At 31.0% G+C, this 23110-nt stretch overlaps 2 protein-coding genes and 1 pseudogene across 3 annotated transcripts; 2 read left to right on the forward strand and 1 right to left on the reverse strand.

Moving 5' to 3' along the window:
- Positions 1-421: 421 nt before the first annotated feature.
- LOC122581750 lies at positions 422-4126 on the forward strand. Of its 2 annotated transcripts, none has more exons than XM_043754020.1 (3): positions 422-555; positions 1319-3100; positions 3675-4126. In XM_043754020.1, the coding sequence occupies exons 2-3, from the start codon at positions 1376-1378 to the stop codon at positions 3918-3920; spliced, it is 1971 nt and encodes a 656-aa protein (XP_043609955.1). In that variant the 5' UTR covers positions 422-555; positions 1319-1375; the 3' UTR covers positions 3921-4126. The 2 variants fall into 2 exon arrangements, with proteins under 2 accessions (XP_043609955.1, XP_043609957.1); XM_043754022.1 differs by lacking the exon at positions 422-555 and adding an exon at positions 832-903.
- Positions 4127-16660: 12534 nt separating this feature from the next.
- On the forward strand, positions 16661-17486 carry LOC122581545 (thaumatin-like protein). The gene is made up of 2 exons (XM_043753774.1): positions 16661-16724; positions 16813-17486. The coding sequence occupies exons 1-2, from the start codon at positions 16661-16663 to the stop codon at positions 17484-17486; spliced, it is 738 nt and encodes a 245-aa protein (XP_043609709.1).
- A 259-nt stretch (positions 17487-17745) lies between these two features.
- LOC122583019 lies at positions 17746-20612 on the reverse strand (annotated as a pseudogene).
- Between the last annotated feature and the right edge of the window lie 2498 nt (positions 20613-23110).

Raw genomic sequence — 23110 nt, forward strand, 5'->3', positions numbered from 1 at the left:
CATAGAGGTTGCATGTCTTGCAAAGAAGAAATCTTATAATTTTCTTAGTTTGCTTTTTCCTTTTTCCCCTTTTTATCATTACTGTAACACTTTTTAATGTGTCATATTTGCCTTTGAATCACCTCTTGAATCCAGGTCTAGATTTTGTATGTGAGATGGAATATACAAAAGGGTAAAGCAAATAAAATAACAATGTCAAAGAGAGGGGAATATGCTTAGACCTCAGACTTATAATTTTTTAGCTTTCATTTTGTACTGTTTCATTTGTAGCAATCAGAGTTTCAATATTCAAAATATTTTGAACTCTTATTTTACTCTCATGAGGGAATCTTGGTTTATGTGTTTCATGTGACATTCTGTATACTATTATTATATATAATATGAGATATATATATTTTTTTGGTTTTCATAAACTGCAGGACCACACATATAGTTTTTACACTCCCAGTTTCTTCTTTGTCCATACACTCAAGATGGACTCTGCTTTGCAGATCTAGAACAACCAATGAAAAACATGAAGCTTGTTTTCACCTGAACATTTCACAGCTGTCATTTGTCAGTTTTCCAATCCTTTTTTTGACTGTATTTTGTTCAAAAATGTCAAACTGTAGTCTTAATAAGTTGCAGCCACAAATATCACTCCTTTGTCATTGCATAAGAGGATTGTTTGAAAGAGAATGCAAATTCTATATATAATTTTTATATCGTGTTTTTTACATGTCTTTTCTTTGACAAGTAACAGATCATTCGTTTTTGTTTATTATTTGGTGAAAATACAAAACGAAAAAAAGTAACAGATCATTCGTTTTTGTTTATTATTTGGTGAAAGTACAAAACGAAAAGGTCAAATAGTTCATTGATAATCAACTGTGCTTTTGTTTCCAGAATATGCTTTTTTACAGGGTATGCTATAAGTTTAAGTGTTGTATTTTAGTAGCAAGTTTATGAAATCTGATATATATTAGTTTTGCCTTTCCCCCTGTATATTACAGTGTTTCCTATATTAGTCAATTTAGTTGGTGTAGTTTGTCGTTGTTATGCTTCTAACTAACTAGATGTTGAAACAAATCTTTTAGCACCGTATTTTAGATTCTAAGCAATAAATGATTCCAGTGACTGTTTTATATCATATGAAATGCCACCTATAGGTGGTTGATGATCATGCCAATGTTGACTAGTTTAACAGACAATGAGATTTACATGGATCTTCTCTATTTTTAGCTTTAACTTAAATCAACCTGTAAAAAACATTGTCTTGAACATATTTCATTAGTTTTGTCATGTTCTGGTTTAACTGATGTCATACATTATTATGCAGGGTTTCTTTGACTTTGTTGTGGAAATGATTTGACTCGATTCACTTTTGCTATACAAAATGGTTGACCCTATCTCAGCAAGGTCAATCCGTGGTTCAACATTGAGAAACAAGTTTGAATTGGAGAGACGTCGTCTTTCTTATACAGATCATCATTACGAAGATGTGAAGAATCGTCTAAATATGGCAGCATCGCCTTCAAACCGTAGCCAAAAACAACTCATTGGAAACCAAGAACTTGAGAGGGATGAAATAGTTAGACACATGTCTAATTTGCCAAGTTTTCTTGATCCGGAAAAAGCCACCCCCGACAGGGCTTTAAGTTTCGGAGTTATGGATTGGGGAAGATTAGAAAAATGGCAGTATCAACATCATAAGTGTTCACCCTCTAGCAGCAGTTCTTCCCCATTTTTCTCAACTGATGGGTCAACTCCCCAGTCAACCAGCGGTCAAAGCTGTTTTAGTGCGCGTCAAAAACCTCACCGCGTAACTCTACAATGTCATTTTAACAGGTCTTCATGTTTGGGGAATGTTGACAAGTTTCATAATTTTAAGGATGCTACGTTTTATAAGAGAACTGAGCCCAAATATTGCAAATTGCATGTTTCTGATGCACCCAAGGTTAAAGAATTGGAATCATCCAATGATATAGGAAACCGTCAGGCAAAATCATCTTTGAAGGGAAAGATGAAAATCCAAGATGGGGCAGTAAATGCGCCCATTGAAACGGTAAAAGTTTTGCCTACACAATTTCATGGATATGGTGAAAGTACAAGAAATCCAAGTAGTGCATCTGGGAACACCAACTTACAAGAAAAACGATCATCTTTTTGTTCCGTAAAGTCAGATTCTAATACGGGTACTTTTGCTGCTGATAAACCAAGAAATATGTCTCCAAACCGTCGTTTCAGCTTTGGCATGATCTCTAAATCTCCAGCTTCTATGTCTACCACGAGAAGTGTTGAGTCTCCAGTCTCTCAAAAATCAAGTGTGGATACGCATGTATTAAACCGCGCTCAATCAAGTCCCTTAAGAAGGTTATTGGAACCACTCTACTCATTCAAGGCAACTAGTTACCGCAAATCTGCTGAAAAATCTCGTGAGGATTCAAAATTAAAAGCAAAAGGAAACATGCATTTGAGAAATAGCAGGGAAGTTAGCAATGCTGATAGTTTGCATAAATATGATACATCACGAGCTCTTTTTCAAACAGCTGTCAAGAATGGCCGCCCTCTGTTCACATTTGCAGTTGAGAACAACAATAATGTTCTTGCAGCCACAGTAAGAGATTCAAGGTCTTCTGCAAAAGAGAACAGCAACTGTTGGATCTATACATTTTTCACCGTTGATGAAATCAAGAAAAAGACTGGGGGTTGGTTATCTCATAGCAGAAGAGATAAAGGTCACAGTTATATCCCAAACATGACAGCTCAAATGACGGTATCAAATCGTTCAATTTCTAAGTGTGACACCAGAGAATTCTCTTTATATCGTGTGGACCCAACACGGGTTGATGAGTTAGCAGGCATTGTTGTGAAGTTTTCAAGAAATGTGGAGCACGAAGAAGAAAATCAAGAAAGGTTTAATACCACAGTTATTCTACCTGGCGGGAATCATGGTGTATCAAGTAATGGAAAACCTTCACCATTGATTGAGCGGTGGCGGTCTAATGGTGTATGTGACTGCGGAGGTTGGGATTTGGGCTGCAGATTGAGAACTCTCACAAACCAGGTGCAATGTAGTAGGACAAACTCACCCACTGGCCAGTTTGAGCTTTTCTTTCAGGTACATCTTATCTCTGTGTGTTTGGTACTTGCTTCAAATAGAACTAAAGATTAGAATTAATAAGAACACACGATCAGAGTTACCGGATATGAATACATCAATATACAGGTGTAATAATGCTATTTGATTCAACAATTTGCCTACATTTACTTTTTGTTGCTCGATGAGTCGATTTATGTTGGGTTTTTTTTTTTCTAACGGGTAATATAAGAGGCTGGTTTGATGGAAACGGGTCAAATGGGCACAAGTTACTGAAAGTGCATGTGCATTTTAAATGCATTGTTGTCTTAAAATCAATTTATCCAAAGAATATAGATTATTGTTGTGACAACTTACAATAAGATCATGTAGTACTCGTATATGACTCACTAAAACTAAGTGTCTTACTTGTTTTGACCCACTGCCCACCCTTGGCAGACCCACCTAATTTTTACTGCCTCTAATACGAGCTCTAAATCCGACACTGAATGCACTTTCACTGAAGCTTATTACGCTTTGTAAGAGAACAACACCATTTTCATGTTTTGATAATAGATACCAATTTACTCATATTTTCTCTATAACCTTTTGACAGGGAGACTCTGCAAACAAAAGGCGTTTCTTCAGCCTCTGTCCGTTAAAAGAAAAGATATTTTCTATCGAATATAATTCGTCTCTTTCGCCTTTACAAGCGTTCTCAATTTGTATATCAGTTTTGGAGTGCAGAAAATCATCTGAGCATACATCTTCCAGGACCTACGAAGACAAACAAGTACTGGGTGATCCCACTCCAGTTCGTTTTGCTTCATTTCCACCTCTTTCGCCTGTTGGAAGGGTCTAGGACGGAATTATTGTGTCATAATCTAACTAAATAGTAGGCAGTAGTACCATAGGTATATGGGTAAATTGCATTTTACCTGTGTATAAGTAATGTAATACCATATGATATGATTTTTTTTCCCTTTCTTTGCTCTGTGTTCTGGGAAGTGGTATTTATCTTCTCCATGACCAGAACATCTTTAATATGAAAATCGCATATTTAGTTAAGTTTCATGGTTTCCGATTGAGGTTTTAATTTTCATACGAGTCTATTCGGAATATGTTTCATCTCTATTGGCATAGTTATGTTAAAAAAGAAAAGAAAGGGGAAACATATCGAATGGATGGATCCAAGTGGCCTAACGTTTATTACTTTATTGCGATGGTTAAGCTTAACAATTACTAACATACATACATACATACGTATATATAAAGTGTAAAGTTAGATAAATTATAGAATTATACCTACGCAATGGAAACAAGTCAACAACTAATTTCAGTGTAGAGACTCGGCTAAGATGGCTGATCGGCGATGAAGTCTCAAATTATAAGTTTAACTTTTGAAGAGATTTTGTATATTTATTGTTATGAAATGAATTAGTATTTGATTTGTTACATATCAATAAACTTATTATAAAATTTGAAGGTGGATTCTGATATGAAAAGTTTGCAAGCCTTAACGGGTGTTTGATACAATGAAATGGAAAGAGTGGAAAGTGAATGAGAAAAACTTCTCATGTTTGGTTGCAATGGAAAATGAAAACAAGAATTGAGAAGGGAGAATCGATTTCATTCCCTCAATTCTCTATAAAATGTAGAAAATAGATGGGAATAAAAATTTTATTTTATTTTTTGTTTTAGTGATGTTATATGTATTAAAATTAATTATTATTTAAAATTTTGTATTTTTTATATATTCATTCTCTGCTTGTACCAAACGACGAAATACATTTTCTTTTCAAATATTCATTCTCTTTCCCACTATATTCATTCTCTATTATTCTCTTTGATTCACTCCTAACAATGGTCTCTTGATATTGGTTGTTGCACTTTCCCAGTTAATCTTTTAATTATTGAAAATGATAAACCGTCCTAACCAAATAGCCTAATAATCATCCTAAAACATTAAGAATGTGACATGTGGTATCCACTAATTCTCATTAGGAGGATTAATTATTTCCCTTTAATTACAATACGACTTTTGTAACTATTCAAATTTACACTAAAGTTTTTGTTTTATCACTTTCCGTCCATTAAAGTTGTCGTTTTTAATTTTTGACACCAAACTTTTGATTTTCATATTTCAAGTGATTTTCATATTTCAATTAAACAACTTTAACATATTTACTGTTTTACCATTAAACACTCATTTTTATTTCATTACATTTTAGTATATCAGTTTATTTCAACCTCAAGATTTTCTCATGGGAAAGCTTGAGCAAATCTCAACCTTTTTAAATACCTTTATATTAGTCTCTTTATCTATCTTAACTTTAATGTAATACTCGTAACATTTATTTTTATTTCATTTACATTTTAGAATATGCATCCAATTATTGTTGAGTTTTCACTAGTTTTTTTCCACTGACCATCCAAAAAAAAAAAGGTAGTCGCTAATTTTAAGTTTGGTGGGTTAAATTTAGCCCGTGTTTAAAAACTTTACATGTTACAATTTTACATACATCTCATTGTGTTTACGATACTAGTCTTAATACCCATACGATGTACGGTAGCTATATAGATTGTATCATAATGATATTTGAATATGTCTCATACATGATTTATATAGTAACAAAAGTTAGATAATTGAGGGGAAAAAAGAGACAACTTATTAATGAGAAAACGATCAATCAAATAAGGTTATAATGTCTTTTGTATTAATAAGCCAACAATTAGAGTTTCATTATAAGTCTAATAAGAAAATTGAAATTACATACAATTAAAAAAAGCTAATTTAATAAAATAAATTAAAAGGACACGTATTGATCAAGGATTAAGCCACGTATCGTTTTAAAAACATCTTAATCTTGTTATAATTTATTGGTAAATACCCAAATAACTTTAAAAGAGGGTGATAACATAATTTAAGATGGATATATTATACTTGTAAAATGAAAATATATAAAAGAAAGTGTATAGTAAGAGATGGGTATATATAATAACCTATTAGAGGGGAAAGCGGTGGAGGCGAAGACTACGGTATAGTAGTGACGGCGGTAGGGAGTAATTTACGTAATTGATATAAAACTAATTGATGTAATTTGAATAGTGTAGTTATTTCAGGAGTTTAAAAATAACTTTTGTAAATTATTTAATTAAAGATATTTTTGAAACATTATTTAAGGATTTAGATAAAGTAATAATAAAGAAGAGGTATTTTAATAAAATGATTTATTATTTTGATAAACATGATAATTTACTTTATAAAAAATGTTTTAAAAAAATTATTACTCTATAAAAAAGTAGGGATATTGAAAAAAGGGAGTGATATATCTACATTATTTTTTAGCCATCTATAATAATCGTATATATTTTATAACATAGTATATAACTGTACAATGCATATATTATTATGGAAGTCTAAAAGTAGTTTATCATTTCCCTAATCAAAAATGATTAAGAGACCTAATAAATACACCAAAATTTAACCTAATGCCACCTATGCTTGTATTTTTGTAAATCCATTAATTATTTTATGTCATTACTATATTACCTCTACTCTTTAATTTTGGACTGCCAATTCAATGTAATCGATCATATACGTATTTTGTGTCTACATTAAGAAGCCATTATGCCTATTTAATATGACCTCTTTTTCTAAACCTTTCAATAGAATATATATTTAATCTGGTATTTTTATACAAAAGAACAATATAAACTTTTATGTAAGTCTGGTTGATCTGTTGATAGAACTTTTAACTATATAATTATTATTACTACGTAGATTTCAATTGTTATGTCCTACTAAAGAAACGTAGTGCCCTACAACATATATGTATATCATATTTGAAATTATATTGAAAAATCTGGTTATTTAGTACACTTCCCTGTTTCTTTCAATTTTGGTTATTTACTAATAGATTTCAATTGTCGTAGATTTATCATTATTTTTATTTTATTTTTCAATTGAACTATTATATAGCTGTTAACTAGATTTTATACCCGTGTCCAACACTGGACGTGTTGGACACGGGATTGACGATATTAACAATGTTAGATCTTCATACATTTAAGTCATAAAAGCTTATAATTTAAAAAAAACACGGTTTTAATTGTTATATTTTGCAAGTTGTAGTACAATAATCATAGGTTTCCCACTGTCATTATTAGTCTAGACATATTGATGGAATTGTTTGTCGTAGTCATTCCACAAGGCACATGCTATATATAATAATTTCTCCATTATAATATATTTTAAAACAGATGTACTCATAATGTGATATTATTAGAAAAAACAATTAAGATTTAAGTATAAACATATTTGTGATCCCGAACTTGACATTCAAGTATATGTATTTAATCATGATGTGCGTTCATAATACGCATATGTTTATTTTCAATCACTTGTTCTATGATAATATGATAACAATTAGGATTGATTTTATATTTTTTTGATAACAATTAGGACTCTTCTAATATTTGTTAATAAGTCATTAGGTTTTCAAATAATTTTTTGTAGAAAATATTTCATATGTTAAATTTTTTTTATTTAATTAAATGATTGTAAATTTTAAAAAATTCTCTCAAGTTGATGGCTACACATAATTATAAATTAAGTATTCAGGGCTAAAAAAGTGTAAATTATTGATGAAAAACAAAAAACTGTAAATTAATGAAACTTTTTCTACAAATTAATATAATAATATATTTGGATAATGATTATTAGGATTTTTAAATTGTAGTTTATCTAAATGATGACATCATCAAAAGTCAATTTGATGAAATCGAACGATGTGATTGGTTAATTAGTCATTAGTTTAACTGTCTTATAGTATATATTAAGATTAAGATTAAGATGATGTGGTGTATCATTCGATGAGATGGTATGCCATGGCTCAATGAGTCGAATGTTTTTAGCAATATAAGGTAATAATTTTGAAGTTGTCAGTTTTTTAGTTATTAAATCATGAAGAAACATGTTTGATAAAATAGATAGAAAAAAAAAAAAAGATACGATATCAAGGGTAGATCCGGAAGACATTCCTTTGAGTTTTGGAAGAATTAATTATAGGGAAAAGTATCTGTAACAAACTTTGAACGAATGTTTATAGTAGAAAATAACTAAAGTTGTGTGTATTGTATGTAAAAATCTCAAAAATAATGTTTATTGTATGTAAGAAAATGTATTTAACCAATTAAAATCAGACAAGTGGCACCTCTATATGGTTGTCACGTATGTTTTCTTAGATACAATAAACATTTTTTAAAGTTGTTTACATACAATACATACAATTTTAGTTATTTCCTACTATAGACATTTGTCCAAAGTTTGTTACATTTCAGGATACTTATCCTTTAATTATATGTACAAATGGCAATTTTTTGTGGTTAGGTTAATTAGTAGGGGTATGCTTGGCAAAAGTAGATGTAGCTAGTAACTGTAGCTTGTAGCTTTAGCTTTTAGTTGAAGTTGTAAGTTGTAGCTTTTAATTTGAGCTGTAAGCTGTAACTTTTATTTTTTAAAAGTGTTTGGTATGATAGTTGTAGCTGCAACTTTAAGAGGCATTTGTGTAACTTTTAAAGAATAAAAGCTTCATCGAAAAACTAAAACTCCTGAAACGCTACTTCAACTAGCGTTTCATTTTGGAGCTTTTTCTTTCAATTAAAAGCTAAAGCTAGTTGCATCCAAACAAAGCTTTTAATATTTTAGGAGCTTTTAGTTTATAATAAAAAGTTAAAGCTCCTGAAAAGCTCTTAAAAAGCTTGTGCCAAACATAGCTTAGGTTCTAGATTTTAGATTCGTGTTTAACACTGGACACGGGGTTTGTGATATTATCAATATTAGATCTTCATACATTTAAGTCATTAAAGCTTATAATTTTGAAGATATACTGATGTGTGAAAATCTAGTTAAATTAAAATCCTATAAATACTCTGAATCGTTTACCACACACAATCGGGCAGTGGACCCGTTCGTATGTAATATAGATTAAAGTAAGTAAAGGTTCGTTCCACGGAGACTAATAAGAGTTAGCGAATTTTAAGTAATTTAGAAAGAGTTTGGTTTTTAAAGACACCACGTCATCTTGATTTTAAATTGAAAGTTAGTTGGATTGAAAGAGTTAGAAATTCCGTAGAATTTATCGAAAAGAGATTTGTTTTAAATCAAATAGGATTAGAAGATCATCCACTTCGACTCCATGATACACATTATTTAGGTTGCATATATTTAAAGTACCAATTCAAATATGTTGATTTTATAACCGAGAACTAACAAAGACTCACCCCGTACCCGTCAAGTTCGTTACTTTATTAAATTCCCTTAATTAACTAGTTCCATTACTAAGACCGGTACCCCAAGACGCCTTTCTTAACTTTCCTAGCCAATTAATTGTTTTGGTTATTTAGATAACAATTGTGTCTATTGATTGTACCCAACCATTAACCCGTTAACCCTTATTAACTATCAATTACTTCCTACCGTACCCGTCATAGAAACAATTGTTTCTAACCAAGCAATCAAAATAACTTCTACACAACCTAGTTACCACTGAAGTTATCCAAAAACTATCCGCAATTGAGAGTTAAATAACAAAGAATTAATAAGCTAAGATTACGACACAACGTTAAATCAAATCAACTTGAATTCAAAAGATTTATGCAACCATTATTCAATTTATCACTTCATCTCAGTGGATGACGAATTATTTAGCTACTCATAATCAAAAACAAAGCACAAAGAGTAAAAATATAGAAGAACATATTGTACCAATGTGTAGAAAACAAGTAAACGCTAAGAAAATCGACAACCGAATGCCTTGGAGATCACGAACAACCCTTAGACCTTGATGGACGAAAAAGCTGCTGAGAATACCCCCAAAGAACCCTAAAGTCGACTAGAAGTGATTGTGTGTCGAATGGGAGGGTTATGGCCTTGTATTTATAGAATTTGCAAGAGGTCCTCACAAACCGACCTACAGGTGCGACGCACCAAGCTTCAGGTGCGGCGCACCTGGCCTTGTTACCAAATTTGAAGCTGCCCGATATGGGACGCACCACAGGGTTGGTGCGTCGCACCTCCCTGCTTTCCAACTTCTTCCAAGTTTCTGAATAGAAAATGCTCCGCACCTCCTTACATGGTGCGACACACCAACCTTGTTTTCAGCCAAAACTTGTAGTTTTCATTCCGTCTTCACTTGTATGCGTCCACGAACCATCCCAATGCATCTCAAAGTCTTCCAACAACTTTTTCTAACCATTTTACCTGTTCTAAGCCTGAAATCACTAGCAACACCATCAAAGCATCGAATATACATATAATTTACACATAATTAAGCTTAAAACGTCTTAGAAACGATATGGGAATATGCATATAAATGGACATATCATATACAATTCTAATTGTTATACTTTGCAAGTTGTAGTATAATAATAATAGGTTCGTCACTGTCATTATTAGTTGAGACAGATTGATGGAATTGTTTGCCGTAGTCATTACACAAGGCACATGATATAATAATTTCTCTATTATATAGTTTTTTGAAACCAGTTGTGCTCATAATATGATATTATTATGAAAAATAATTAAGAATTAAAATATAAACATACTTTTGATTCTGTACTTGACATTCAAGTATATGTATTTGATCATGATGCGTGCCCATAATGCATAAGTTTATTTTTAATCACTTATTCTATGATAATTAGATAATAATTAGGATTGTGTTTCACATTCTTTGATAACAATTAGGACCTTTGATTTGAATGACAATTGTAACTTTAAACATCAATACGTAAAACTAACGTATAAATAAGGAGATATTTGTACTGTTTTGATCGAGAGATAGAATGAATCTTGAATGAAGTTCATATTGATTTAGATTTAGTATAGAGGTAACCTAATGAAGTTCATATTGATTTAGATTTAGAATAAAGATGTATATCGTCATCTGTTATCATGTTTTGAGATATATATTTAAAGCTCAAATTGTGCTTATATTAAATATTAAACTGAATATTAATATTTATAATTTATAAAAATCTAATATATTATTTGTTAATAATTCATTAGGTTTTGAAAGTATTATTTGTAAATAATATTTCATATGTTGAAATTTTTTTACCTAACTAGATGATTATAAATTTTAAAAAATTCTCTCAAGTTGATGCTAAAATAAATATAAATTAAGTATTCAGGACTAAAAAGTATAAATTATTGTTAGAAAACAAAAAAAAATGTAAATTAATGAGACTTTTTCTACAAATTAATTTAAATACTAGTATAATATTATATTTGGATAATGATTATTAGGTTTTTTATTTATAGTTAATCTAAATGATGACATAAGCGAGAATCAATTTGGTGAAATACAGCGATCTGATTGGTCAATAAGTCATTAGTTCAACTGTCTTCTCTATATAACTAAGAGAGGATAGTTTTTTTTCCAATGTGGTGCTTTTCTTTTCGTGCCAACTAACCTTTTTGCTTAGGTGGCATTTTCTGGTAAATTTAATGTTTTTTTGATATTTAAATATATATACTTTTTAGTGCACATGTGACATTTTATTTGCCAAGTCATCATTTGTCTACGTAGACATTTTTTTTATTAATTCTAAATAGCATATAAAAAAACCAAATACAAGATTAGAACTTAATATTTTTTTTATTAATTCTAACATTTAATATTATGCACAAACCACTTGATCTAACTTAATTTTTATTTATATTTTGCAAAATACGGTAGATATTCAGTGAATATTAAAACTAATTAAAAAACATTGATAATATAATTGTCGATCTTTATAACTTATCTATTTTTATTTTCCTTTGTATTTAATTATCTTTATTTGTGAAATATAATTTACTTAAATATAATATAAAACCAGATTATATATAATTTTATCTAATATTAAAACTAATTAAAATTGGCAGTTATATTATTTACGTAATAAATAAATACTCTTGACGTGTATATGTTAATTATTGTTTTCAAATAATACTACTTAAAATATTATATTTATAATCAATTTAGTGTAACGTGTATATTACCATGCATCGTATATAACTAAAGGATGATATGTTTCTAACTACCCTTTTATTTGACAAATCATCGTTTTGAATATGTGTTAAACTCTTATGTTTTTTACATTTAATTTTTCTATTAATATAATCCAACTCATCCAATCTTAATCCTAATAACTGATAAGTTAGCAATAAAAGATTGGTCAAATAATATAATTGTCATGTCATTTTTTGCGTAGTTTTTATTTTCTCTTCTATATTTATATTTATTATGTATATGTATTTATATTATATTATTTTTTTATGTCATAAAATCACTTTCATTAAAAACGTAGAATTAATAAGAAATTAGTGGGAAGCCAAGATAAAGATACTATCTGAGCTCCACTCCTCTACGGTGACTATGATGTGCATGGTTTGGTCGAAAGTAATAAAATCAGCTAAACCAAACCAATTGTACGGTTTGATCGGTTTGACATCAAAAATTTAAACCGATGGTTTTTTCTCCCAATAAACCATTCTTATGGTTTGGTTTGCGGTTTTAAAGATTAAATTAACCATTTAAACTAAACCGGACCATTAGATTAAAATATGTAGTTATAAATATAAGTTTATATTTCTACTCAAGTAATTATGTCATCGTATTAGTTATATCATGGCATTGTTCTATAGCTTACAAGTATACATATCAAATACTTAATAGTTGTGACATATGAAGAAAATATAATTTCACTATATCTTAGTATGTTAGCTATAAGCACATGATTTTATTTATATATTTATAAAAGATAAACCGGTCAAACCAAACCGGTTTAATTGGTTTTGGTTGGTTTGGTTTAAAACACTAATATGGACGGTTTGGTTTGAAAAAACATTTAACCGTTATTATTGGTTTGGACGAAATTCTTAGTTAAAACCGTCCAATCCGGATCATGCACATCTCTAACGGTGACTCACAATTTACTAACAAGTTTTGTACAAAACTAGTGCTTAGACCCCGTGCGATGCACGGACAACCCTAAATAATTTTTCTTAAACTTTATTTTAAGATTGTATCAATGAATAAATATAACTGAGTTGGACATAATAAAAATATTCTTATGAGTTGATTAATTTAAAGAAGAAAAATGCTCTTGAGATTTATTAATGATACACGAGGGCTTAAAACGCGTACATTGCACGCCGGAGAGAAATTATAAAATGGATTGCTCATAGTAGGTGCATATAAAAAGGATTATGTTGGTTACCTGGATGTGATAGGTATTATGAATTTTCCCCCACTTTGATATATAGACCCACGTGGATGCGCTATAACCTTAAATAATTTCTTTAACACCAGTTCAAGCATGCATGTAGCGAAGTAAATGTACTCCTATTACAACTAATGACCATTTTAAAAAAAATTAATGACTTAAAATGCATAGAAAAGTCTTATTTAGCACTAAAATAAACCAAATATACCTCATAATTTTCATCACAAATTTGATAGGCTGTTCTTTGTATAAGATTTGAAATTTGTTGATCATTCATTTTAACTCCAATAGCACCAGTGGCATCTACAATCCTAACTTGCACATTAAACCTACCAAAAAAAAAACAGAGATACAATTTTACCACACAACTTAATGATTATAGAGTTTTAATATGAAATATAAATATATACCTAGGATTGATGAGAACTCCTTCCTTGTTACATGAACAACAAATCCACATTTTGTTGTCCCTTAAAGCATCAATAATGTCGACTGCATCCATGTAGAGATCAGTCAACTTAACTTCTTGAGAACAGTTCACACATTTCATTGAATACCATAACTGGTTGGTTGGAATAAAACCGATTGTTGCAACAACAACCACTTTATCAAACTGTCAAAATGAAAATGTTTATACATTAGAATGTTAAAAAGCTAGTTATAAAATCGAAAGAAAGTTATGTTAAAAAGTAATCTAATCAAAAAAGAAAAATTCACAAACAATGAATACTTACATGTTCGTCCATCAGGATCATCTCAATACTACCTATGTTATTAACATCTCTATATAGAGGTTGCTTCCATAGACGCAAATTCGAACCGTTATCGTACATGGCTTATTATTTGGACGCAAATTTCTAATTGAAACATGGTTTAGTGAAGCCATGCTAAAATTGATCTGTTATGTGTTTACGTTTTGAAATGCCTTAAAACTGAATGGAAGTGGCCTTATATAGACATAGACATGCAAGGAAGTAACCGCCACAAGCAATACACGAACGGTTACATATTCAAATTTTTGAAAATTTGAACTTCTTGAAAGTATAACTAATCCGTTTTCGAAAATTTGAACTTCTTATAAAAGTAACTAATCCGTAGACCTTCCAAAGAGCAATATTGTAATGATTTTTGGTTTTTCTTACATTTTTAAGCATGCCACATAGACAATAACTAACAAATTTTGAAATGAAATTTATATAATGTTGGGATTACTTGGATTTGTGATGTGTCCATCCACGTTATCTAATCTCACTCAACCATGATTAAATAGATGTTATAACCAAACCTTTCATTCTTTCTTTCTCTTTCTTAAAAAATAAATCTCCTATCTCTTCTAAAAAACACAAACAATCAGGGATATTCGGTTTTTGTGGATTTTGGGTATTTATTTTCCCAGATTTTCTTAATAATTTTTCATGTTTTTTTTCCCATTGAGGTTATGCATACAAGCAGCGGGATTTTATAGGTCGACTTTGGTGTTCGGTTTTCTTTGTTGACGGTGGAAATCGTTTTCCTAATCCCAAGAGGTTTTTTTTCTGGAGGCATCTCAAACTATTGTAATGCCTAAATCAAAATTTTAGAAGGGGCTGTAATGATTAATAAAGACCCAGGGAACTTTTATTAGTATTCAATTTATAGGCACTTTTTGCCCAATCTTTGTCAAAATACGAAGTCATTTTAACAGATACTGATATACATATGGAATCTTTAAATATTGGAATTATGGCAAATTCGTAATTTTTGATGATGACTCTGGTAATGGTGATTGATCAGAATGTTGTTAACCCGTATCTGGTAAAATAATCCTTGATCAAAATTAAATAATAACCCTTCATCAACAATCATCATAACCCAATAACAACCCATCATCATCTAAAGGAGAGATAAAGAGGATGAACAATCTAATAATATATCTTCATCATTTTATAGAGATGAAACATCAAATTAAGATTGATTTATTTTGACTGGTAGTTTGTGTTGTGGAAAAGATTTTATTATAAGAGAAGAAGTTAATTAGGAGTAAGAAAGGAAAACCATTACCTTACGCGTAATACTCCGTACTAATATTAGAGCAAACTGGGAAAAGGATTATTTAACCTGAGTTCGTTTTTTTAAGGCAATATTTAATGATGTGGATGGCCACTAGGGCTGGCATAACAGGTCCGACACAACCTGTTAAGACACGACACGATAAGACACGAAACCTGTTAGAGTTGAACACGAACACGACACGATAAGTAATTGTGTCATTTTTTTTAAACACGAACACGACACGAAAATTAACAAGTAACACTATAAAAACCTGTTAAGAAACCTGTTTACATGTTTAACTTGATTTTTTACAAGTAAACTCAAATTCATATTCAGATCTATATCATCTCTAAATCTAAAAATATATAAAAACACGTATATACAAAAACGACATTCCAATACAAACACATATTCAAAAACCTTAAAACTATAGAAAATAGAGATTAAAAAAAAGAGCGACGGTGTTGAAGACGTTGATGCCTCTGTACTGTATAATCCAACGTAGATCTGAAAAGTCGTAGATCTGAAAAATCGTAGATCATCTCGTGTTCGTCGTCCCTGTTTATCATAGAAATTGTATGAAAGATTTTGAAAGTGAAATGTTTATGGATGAGGATCCTCTAAAATTATTTGTAACTTTATAGGTAAAGTTGGTGATGCTAACCCTTGAATTTAAATCAAGGGTCAAGATTCAAAGATCACTTGATTTAATTTCGGTCAAGATGCTTCTAACTTTACATATAAAGTTACAAGTAACTTTAGAGGATCTTCATCCAATGTTTATATCACACCTTTTTATATTTTTGATGGATTTTTTTAAATATTAATAATACACCAGACACATGTAAGCACCAAAATCTTTCATACACTTTTTTGCCATAAGAAATTTTTATGGTTTTCCAGTTTTCCTTCCCTTGTAAGTTGTAACATATCATTAATTAGCTAAAAAAACTTATGTGACTATTGACTAGTATTACAATCCATGCCGATCTTCATCCAAGTTTTCTTGTAAGGGGCATCTCCTAAAGAATCATTTGGTCTTATGGATTTTGTCTTTAGTGTTGTCTAAAAGATTTTTTGGAGAGTACAATATTGAATAACCTAATGCATACTATCATAGTGTAGGCTTTTCTTTTTGTCACTTTAGATAATGCAAAAAACCTCCTATGGAAGCAATGCATATATGCACCCTTTTTTAACTCCCACAAAGTGAAAGTGACACATACACACATACACAGCCCTTTATAAGCCACATTGGCAGTGTATGCAGCAAACACTTGAAGCAGCAGCTTAACAATGGCTAATTTATCTTGCTCCTTCTTTATGCTAGTCTGCGTGTTCTTATGTTTCTTTACTTCATGTAATCCACAACCTTATTTTGTTTAAATATAATATTTGTCTTTGCAAATGATCAACATTTATTTACTGTTTTTCATGATAAATTGCAGACGGGGTTCAGTTGATTCTGGTTAACAACTGCAGGGAGACCATATGGCCCGGTTTACAAGGCGGTGCAGGCCACCCGAGCCCAAAAGATGGTGGTTTTCGATTGGGGGGTGCCGAGGAAGTAGTCGTTGACGTAGCAGATAAATGGTCAGGGAGAATATGGGCAAGGCAAGGTTGTGGTTTTGATGAAAATGGTAAAGGCACTTGCATCACTGGTGGTTGTTCCGGGCAGTTACATTGCCGAGGAACAGGAGGTGAGCCACCAGCCACGGTGGTGGAGATGACCTTAGGGTCATCAGATTCACCTTTGCATTTCTATGATGTGAGCTTGGTGGATGGATTTAATTTACCAGTAGCAATGGCACCAATTGGTGGTGGGGTAGGGTGTGGCAGGGCAGGATGTGAGGTCAACCTGAATATTTGTTGTCCGTCGGCCCTGGAGGTGAAGCTAGGAGGGCTAGTGGTAGGGTGTAAGAGTGCATGTTTGGCAATGGCATCTCCCAAGTATTGTTGTACAGGGGAGTATGCAAATCCAAAGACATGTAAGCCTACTCTTTTTTCACATCTTTTCAAGGCAATATGCCCTAAAGCATATAGTTTCGCTTTTGATGACTCTTCAAGCCTTAACAAGTGTCGGGCTTCACGATATGTGATCACATTTTGCCCTCCTAAATAAGTAGCTTCAAATGATTTGTGGAAGATTGGCAGTTTAGCTTTGTAACTTACTTTGTACATGTACATTGTCGTGTCTAATTAGCTAAAATATCATATATCCCCTTCCTAAACCCCCTAAATATCATATATATATATATATATATATATATATATATATATATATATATATATATATCCAATTTACAAGTTTACAATACATGATGTTCATTAATGTGTAATCAAAACTTAATTTTAAGGTATTTGTGTACTTATTGGTATGAACAATAGATACACATCACTCTAAGTACCAGAAGTTTCACGCAACAAAACCTAATACTATGTATCAAGACCAGGAGGCTAAGATGCATGGACTAATACCTTCCATTAACAAGAAAACATGACACCAGAAGTTCTGGTACATTTAATTACAACTATGTGGATTTACCCACAAACACAATATCCATTAACAAAAAAGATCCGAACACGAACAACCAACATAGACGAGCCAGAAGTCAAAGAAGTCAAGCAAGCCAAAACCTGAGTGTGGAACCAAAACAGTTTCAGCTATAAGGTGGAGCTTCTACCAGAACTGACTACACTGTGCACTCAAGGACCAGGGCCAATTAACAAAGGTGCATCTTTCTTCCCACATTTGTCGTCATTGTTAGCTGATCGATTTGAACCTCTAAGGTGAGACGTGAAAACTTTGGACGCAACATCCGGGGGTGGTGCATCAGAGTCCTCACCAGGAAGAACCACGAGTCCCTTCTCTCTAAGGGATGATGGTTCATTATAATGTACGATCCATAGGGAGTCTATAAGGCGTCTTTCGTCCCTGATAGACACAAGATCATCGGCTGACATTAAGCTGATAGCACCAATTCTTTCTTCTAGGGCCTGTTTCAATTTCTCGTCATCTTCAAGCATACTACCATCTAAATTTCCTTTCTTTGCCTTGGCAAGCTCATAAAGACCCCTCAATGCACCTTCACGTACTTCTGGATCTTCACTAATGGTCAGGTCTGTAAAGATGCGTGGAAAGCCAAGCTCAGAGACAATATTGCAGTCGCTGGGATTCTCTTCGATCAAGTATTGAATCAAATTCAGTGCTTTCCTACAGTTTCATACATTTAAACACGAGCTAAATTAGACGAAAGATTGCAAAACATACATTAACCACAATGAGACAGCTTGTGGCTATGCATTTTTGAAGTGATTACATAAGAAAATCAATAATCAAAACCATATAGTGAAGAAAGAAGCGACATTTTGTTAATGTTTTGAAAATTTGATTTGACCATCTAGTATAATAATAGAACATTGACAAACCTAACAACATTGTTGTTATTGTGAAGAAAGAAGCAACATTTTTTTAAATGGAAATAAAAGCATCTCAAATTCGGTGCATAATTGCTTATATCCTTGACCGCTTGATTTGGTAGGTTTTAATGAAAATCAGTTTTGTTGCAGTCCATAAAAAATTAATTACAAGGAGATAAAATAAAATAAAAGTATAACCAATTTACCCCAAAACCAAAACTGATTCTCGCAAGTTCTGATAAGTGATAATCTGTTCCGAGACACAAATTACTGTTTTATAAAGATACATACCTCTGGAATCTGACACTTTCAGAGCTTAATGCATCTTTCAGACCAGCATAACCATTTGCAAGTCGGAAGGCTGCAACCCCTGGTTTGTTGTGCCTAATCAAAACTGCAGTTGACAATGAAAATTAGATAAGTTATTATAGTATAACCTTTGAAAAATCTTAAGGAATCACATGACTACAAGACTACTTACAGGATATTGCACCAAGTGCCTTTGTCCGAACAATAAGATCCTCATCCGAAGTGAAATTGGTAGGCAAAGGTTCCATGCCATTTGCATCCATAACCAATTGCTGACTCTTTGGATTGTTTTGGACAATAGTACTACCTCTGAAGCCTTGGCTCGTATATTAGCATGGGAGTTGCTAAGATATTTTAGTAAAGGGGGTAGACCACCAATTGAATTTATATCTAGTAATGAACAGGTACGCAAGTTATGATTTTATAATTATAATTAAAAGAGGACAGAACAAACTTATAAAAAAAAATCTCACCATCGGTCACATCGATAGACTCGACATAATCTTGAAGTTCCTCCAACATATCTACCAAAAAGTTAGAAACACAAACACATTAGTAGGAAAACATATAGCAGAAACAGGGAAAACATAATGATAATATGATAATTATACCTTCAAGATCTGTTAATGTAACACCTTGCTCCTCCAAGATGTTCTCAGGAGTTTGCATGACGAGAGTGATCTCCTTCATACGCTTAACAACATCGATCATCTGAGCTTGCATAGCTTCCATTAACCATTTTCGATCCTCCTCACTTTATAGTAATAAAAGGAAAAGAAAAAAGAAACATCACAACTTGGACAGATGCTATAAAAACAATGATAATTGATTCGCATGATAGAAAATCTAATCCATCACAACTTGGACAGATGCTATATAAACAATGATAATCGATTCGCATGATAGAAAATTTAATCCACGTAGCTGAGTGACTTCCAGTATATTTTTACCATTAGTTCATTAACTGTACTAAAGTAACCATATTGACATCTATCTATAATTCCATATATGACAATGTTTGAGGCCAGTAAACATAGCTTAAATTCTTACTAAAAAAAAATCAAACGCTAGAAATTTAAATATCACTCTATAAGCTCCTTCCATCTATCATCTACATTATCCATCTTACTATATATACGAGTATCTATCAATACTATTATACGAGTACTGTATATAGAGGATGAATATCCAAACATAACTACAATCTTACAAAAAATCAATAGTCCATACCTACCCAGATATTTAGAAACCCATATCACACACACACAAAAAAAAACACTCTTAATTCTCTCTTTCTCCTATCACACCATACAAGCGTAAAACATCTGCTGATTTTTTTTTTCAAATCAGCATCGATAAATAATACATAAAACAAATATCTTGGCATCTTTGAACAAGAAAATATAATAATAAAAATTGACAAGTGTACCTTAAATTTCTAGGGTTTCCTGTGCCATCCGTATTTGCGATGCTCCATTTGAGCAAGCCGTCCCAGTTAGGTCCTCCTTGAGCCATTGAATCTTTTGGGCGGAAAAAAAAATACTTATGAATACTTATCAACCTAATTAACAATCGGGATAATTAAGATTGATGATAATATATGGATGTATATATAACCAGCTTTTGGAAAAATGGAAACTTGATGGAGTGTTCTGGAACCTCCTATTTTAAAAGAGAAGAAGATGGTGTTTCGTTTGTCGCAGGATTGGTATTTGGTGTTTCGTTTGTCGCAGGTGTTTCGTTTCGTTTCGTTTCGTTTTTAACCCTTTTTTTCCCCTAAATATCTATATTCCATAATTATAAAAAAAAAAATAATAGCCCCATGTTATATCGGTTTAGAATAAGACTAGATTTTATATCTGTATCTAACATTAGACATAAGACTTACAACATTATTAATATTAGATATTATTACGTATAACTCATAAAAGCTTATAAGTTCAAAGTTGAAGATATAAGTAATACCAAGTATTCATTATTCAATTCAAATGTCAAGAATGTTACGCTAATAGAAAGAAAAAACGGAATTTGTTGTAGTGTTTTTTGTTTTCTCATCTTTGTTACATATTAACACCTTAAAGCCCCCTTCTAAACTTAACTCAAATACTGCAATGTACAATTGTTTGTTTGTGAAACCGTGCTTTGTAGATAGAAACCAACTTTAATAACATTGTAAAAATAATTATTTTAGTTATTCGTTTTCAATTAATTACATAAAATTATGTAAAAAAATAAACGATGACATCAACGAAAGTCAATTTGATAAAATCGAGCGATATGATTGGTCAATAAGTCATTAGTTCAACTGTCTTTTAATATATATATATATATATATATATATATATATATATTAATTAAAATACTACAATTACTATTAAAATCTTAATATATTTACATTAAATTTAATTTATTTTTAATTATAAAAAAAGGTAATTGGATGGGAACCCCCTGATCCCATGTACCAATTGGTACCCAATAATCCCTAGCCAGGCTAGTATCCAGGTAAATCTCAACCACTTAATAATCCCCTGATTATCTCAAGTTTGCCTTTAGCAAGACTCGAACCCAGGTTCCCCCTGGAAAGTGGCGGCTGGTGGTCACTGGGCTATTACCCAATGGTTTATTTTTAATTATATATATATATATAATATAACATATTATTGGATATATATTAGTTATTATTTTATTTGATAAATATTAACTATTTTTCTATTAGATATATATTAGCTATTATTATTTATTTATTTTATTAAAGTTATCGGGTAAAAAGTGTAAATTTGTGATAGAAAACAAAAAAGTGTAAATTAAATTCAAAATTGAAACAATAGTCAACGTTAAGAAATTAAGAGCTATGATTGGTCGATAAATTATTAGAGCAACTGTGTTTTACTATAATAAAAGAAAGATTTAGTAGGCTTTTCTATCAACACTCTTCCTAGGTACATGTGAATTTGACACCACCACGACACCACTTGCTTTTAGGTCTTCCCACAAAAGAAAAAGTAATTTGAAAATCATAAACTAACTAGTTTTTTACCCACGCGTTGTCGCAGAATACGCTTTTACACGACAAAGTTTTGTACCTAAATTTATGTCTCGAACTTAAAATTTAAAAAATACAATCAAACATGTAGCAATGACAATAAAAAATGTAAAAGAGTAATAAGATGTATAAAAACATATACAATAACTATATTAATGTTTTAAATGTTATAAAATGAATATGTTATAAGAAGTTGTACGACATAAAGGATTTGTAAATTTGTATAGACTTTTTGTATAAGAACATAAACAATAACTATGTTAATGACTTAAATATAATGTTACATGAATCTAAGACGTAACGATAATGAAAGTTATTATATATTAAAAACGTTATATATATATATATAAAAGAATAAAATTAGTCAAACCAAATGTTTAAAAGTAAAATCGTAACCACATGAAAGTTATTTGATCAAAACATGAGAACCCAAAAACTTAGTGTCAAGAAAATTAAAACGAAAACTTTGATGTGGAACAAAAGTTAAAAAAAATATAAAGTTCATGGGGTTAAACTGAAAATTGGTCAAAATTATTATGTGTTATAAGAACTTGTGCATTCTACTCATAAAGCGCTTATACATTCTACTCCCTCCGTCCTAATTTAAATGTCCACATTTGACTGTTCAAGTCAATCTTTCGCAACTTTGACCATTAATATTATTTTTTGTGTTTTATATTACTTGGCGAAAGTTATATCATTATAAAATACATTTAAAACTTAATTGATTCATATATATTACATCAAGTATTACATAACATAAATAGAAATCTAGACGGTCAAAGTTAAATAAAAAAGACCCAAAATGTCAAATTATGACATTTAAATTGAGACGGAGGGAGTATATTTTAAATGGGATAAAAGTTTAAAAAAATAAAAAATTTTGAATTAAACAAAAAAAACGGTTGTTTGGAATTTTAAATTTATGAGATTTTAACTCAATTTTTTTAGTTTTGTGAGTATTATATTTCAGT

This window comes from Erigeron canadensis, chromosome 9 (genome assembly GCF_010389155.1).
Source record: "Erigeron canadensis isolate Cc75 chromosome 9, C_canadensis_v1, whole genome shotgun sequence".
NCBI classification, from domain to species: domain Eukaryota; kingdom Viridiplantae; phylum Streptophyta; class Magnoliopsida; order Asterales; family Asteraceae; genus Erigeron; species Erigeron canadensis.